The following is a 2481-nucleotide window of genomic DNA, read 5'->3' as shown; positions in this document are numbered from 1 at the left end:
GTTAAGATCAACTGTTATGGCAAATATATCTATCTATTTAAAGAAGCGGTGAAACTAAACATTAAGACACTTACTATCTTCTCAAGACATATATATCCTATTACGTATTTCCTAACGGATTATATGACAAATAAACATTGAATATATGATATTATTCTCCTTACGCTAGAAATTAGATTACTGTTTAAGCGGTTCACTTTCCACAAATAGCTTCTGTAACATACATTACGTTCAAGACGAAATTTGAGCCAGAGCAGCGCTCGCTAAAAGCCAACCGACCAAGCTAATATTCGGCGAGAATTCGCGGGAGTTTGTTAAAACTTCTGCCCTGAACTCGACAGTCTTTCTACTTAGTGCACTTCGAAGTTTTAGTCCCATTACCTCGCATTTCAAACTACTTCGTGGCAGTTCCGTTTTTTTAAACATATGTTCCGTTTAAGTAAGGAAAAGTAAGGAGTGAAATATGAAATATGAAAATGTAAAGAAAGTGTTACATATGGAAAAGTTTAAAAAGTGTTTACAGTAAATTTAAGGGTTGTTCAATAATTTTTTTTTGAAAATATAAGCGAGGTTTATTGGTGTTTTATTGTTTGGTTAATTGCTGACACGATAGACGCTCAGTCCAAAATTGTACAACTCTTTGCTTTTAAGTAACAAAAACTTATATTAATTACATTCAGAGAGAAGTTGATAGAGTTGATAAAACAGTAAAATACATCGTTTAAAGTGTAAAGCCTCCTTTTTCTTGCTACGACTAATCTAAGTAGGGCCTACTTTGTTTACGCGGAATCCGAACCGCGGTTCTTTGCCAACAAACATTTGAAGGTAAAATTACGTTAAATTAACCACCTGGACTATTATTGACCAACTGTGAATTGATCGAAATTTCCTAAAATTGACGTTCAAATTCCCAAAGTGGGGAATAAAACTAAAGTAATTTGGAAGTTAAAAACAGGTTAACAGGTTATAATGTCTTGTATGAAATATGGGCTATGAAATCAAAAATAACCGACCTGAGGTCATAACATGGTAAAATAGAGGTGAATTTTACTAAAAGTAGTCCTAATTTGTACTACCTACATTTTACCATGGGAAAGACAGAAAAAAAATAAGGTAAAGTATTTTTCTTTTTAATATGTATATGTAAATGAATTTCGAAATAATGAACCAGGAAGACAAACAAGTGCAATAATTTGTATGACCGTTTGAACATCCAATATGGAAATACTATAGATAAAGTAGGAAATACCTACATATGTATATGCGTTTCCTAGTAAATGTAAATAAGTTATTGGTAGGAAGTGGATTACTGGATTCCCAAGATAATTATGTCTGCGGAGAAAATTTTTCTGTGAGATGTAAATATGATAGGCCCTAAAAATTATGCGCCATTAAAATTTTATGTATTTTCAACAATAATTAATTTTAGAATAAATCGTTATTTTCAAGGTTCTACCCTAACTTTTTTTCAGCTAACTTCCTTGGTACACTTTTAAGGTTCTTAATTAGTTAATTTACCTTGTGGTAGGTAGTATTATTCATAAACGTCAGGACGCGACGGCTGGACGCGGCGGCTGGGCGCGGATAGTTTCATAAACAAGTAGCAACTATGAAAACCGTATCTTTGTACCGCTGCTCATAAACTAGAAATCCTGTAAACACACAAATATGGGACAATCTGTACAAAGTACCACGAAATTTAATTTTATTTAGTGATGTTTTTATATAATATGTTTTTATGCCCTTGATGCGTTTTTTATGCCCTTGATTGACGCGATGGTCGGACGCGGCGGTTGGACACGACGGCTGGACCCGACGGCTGGACGCGACGGTTGGACGCGACGGTTGGACGCGACGGCTGGACGCGACGGATGGACGCGACGGATGGACGCGACGGCTGGACGCGACGGCTGGACGCGACGGCTGGACGCGACGGCTGGACGCGACGGCTGGACGCGACGGCTGGACGCGACGGCTGGACCCGACGGTTGGACGCGAAGGCTGGACGCGAAGGCTGGACGCGACGGCTGGACGCGACGGCTGGACGCGACGGCTGGACGAGACGGCTGGACGCGACGTCTGGACACGACGGCTGGACGCGACGGCTGGAGGCGACGGCTGGACGCGACGGCTGGGCGCGTCGGCTGGAGGCGACGGCTGGAGGCGACGGCTGAACGCGACTGCTGGACGCGGCGGCTGGAACCAAACCAAACCATCTTCAGTTTCATAAACAAGTAGCAACTGTGAAAACCGTATCTTTGTACCGCTGCTCATAAACTATAAATCCTGTAAAACACAATAAAATGGGACAATCTGTACAAAGTTCCACGATATTTAATTTTATTTAGCGATGTTTTTTTATAATGTGTTTTTGTGCCCTTGATGGTTTTTTTAATGCCCTTGATGGACGCAGCACGCGGCCGCTGGACGCGGTCGCAGCACGCGGTCGCAGCACGCGGTCGCAGCACGCGGTCGCTGGAC

At 41.2% G+C, this 2481-nt stretch overlaps 1 protein-coding gene across 1 annotated transcript; it reads left to right on the top strand.

Moving 5' to 3' along the window:
- The first annotated feature begins 1776 nt into the window (after window positions 1-1776).
- LOC115878032 lies at window positions 1777-2238 on the top strand. Its single transcript, XM_030894388.1, has one exon. It carries the CDS (start codon window positions 1777-1779, stop codon window positions 2236-2238), a length of 462 nt encoding a protein of 153 aa, XP_030750248.1.
- Window positions 2239-2481: the final 243 nt, after the last annotated feature.

This window comes from Sitophilus oryzae, unplaced genomic scaffold (assembly GCF_002938485.1).
Source record: "Sitophilus oryzae breed Bouriz unplaced genomic scaffold, Soryzae_2.0 scaffold_149_pilon_pilon, whole genome shotgun sequence".
NCBI lineage: Eukaryota > Metazoa > Arthropoda > Insecta > Coleoptera > Curculionidae > Sitophilus > Sitophilus oryzae.
The sequence above is the reverse complement of the archived record's forward strand: the minus strand, read 5'-3'. Positions and strand labels throughout refer to the sequence as shown.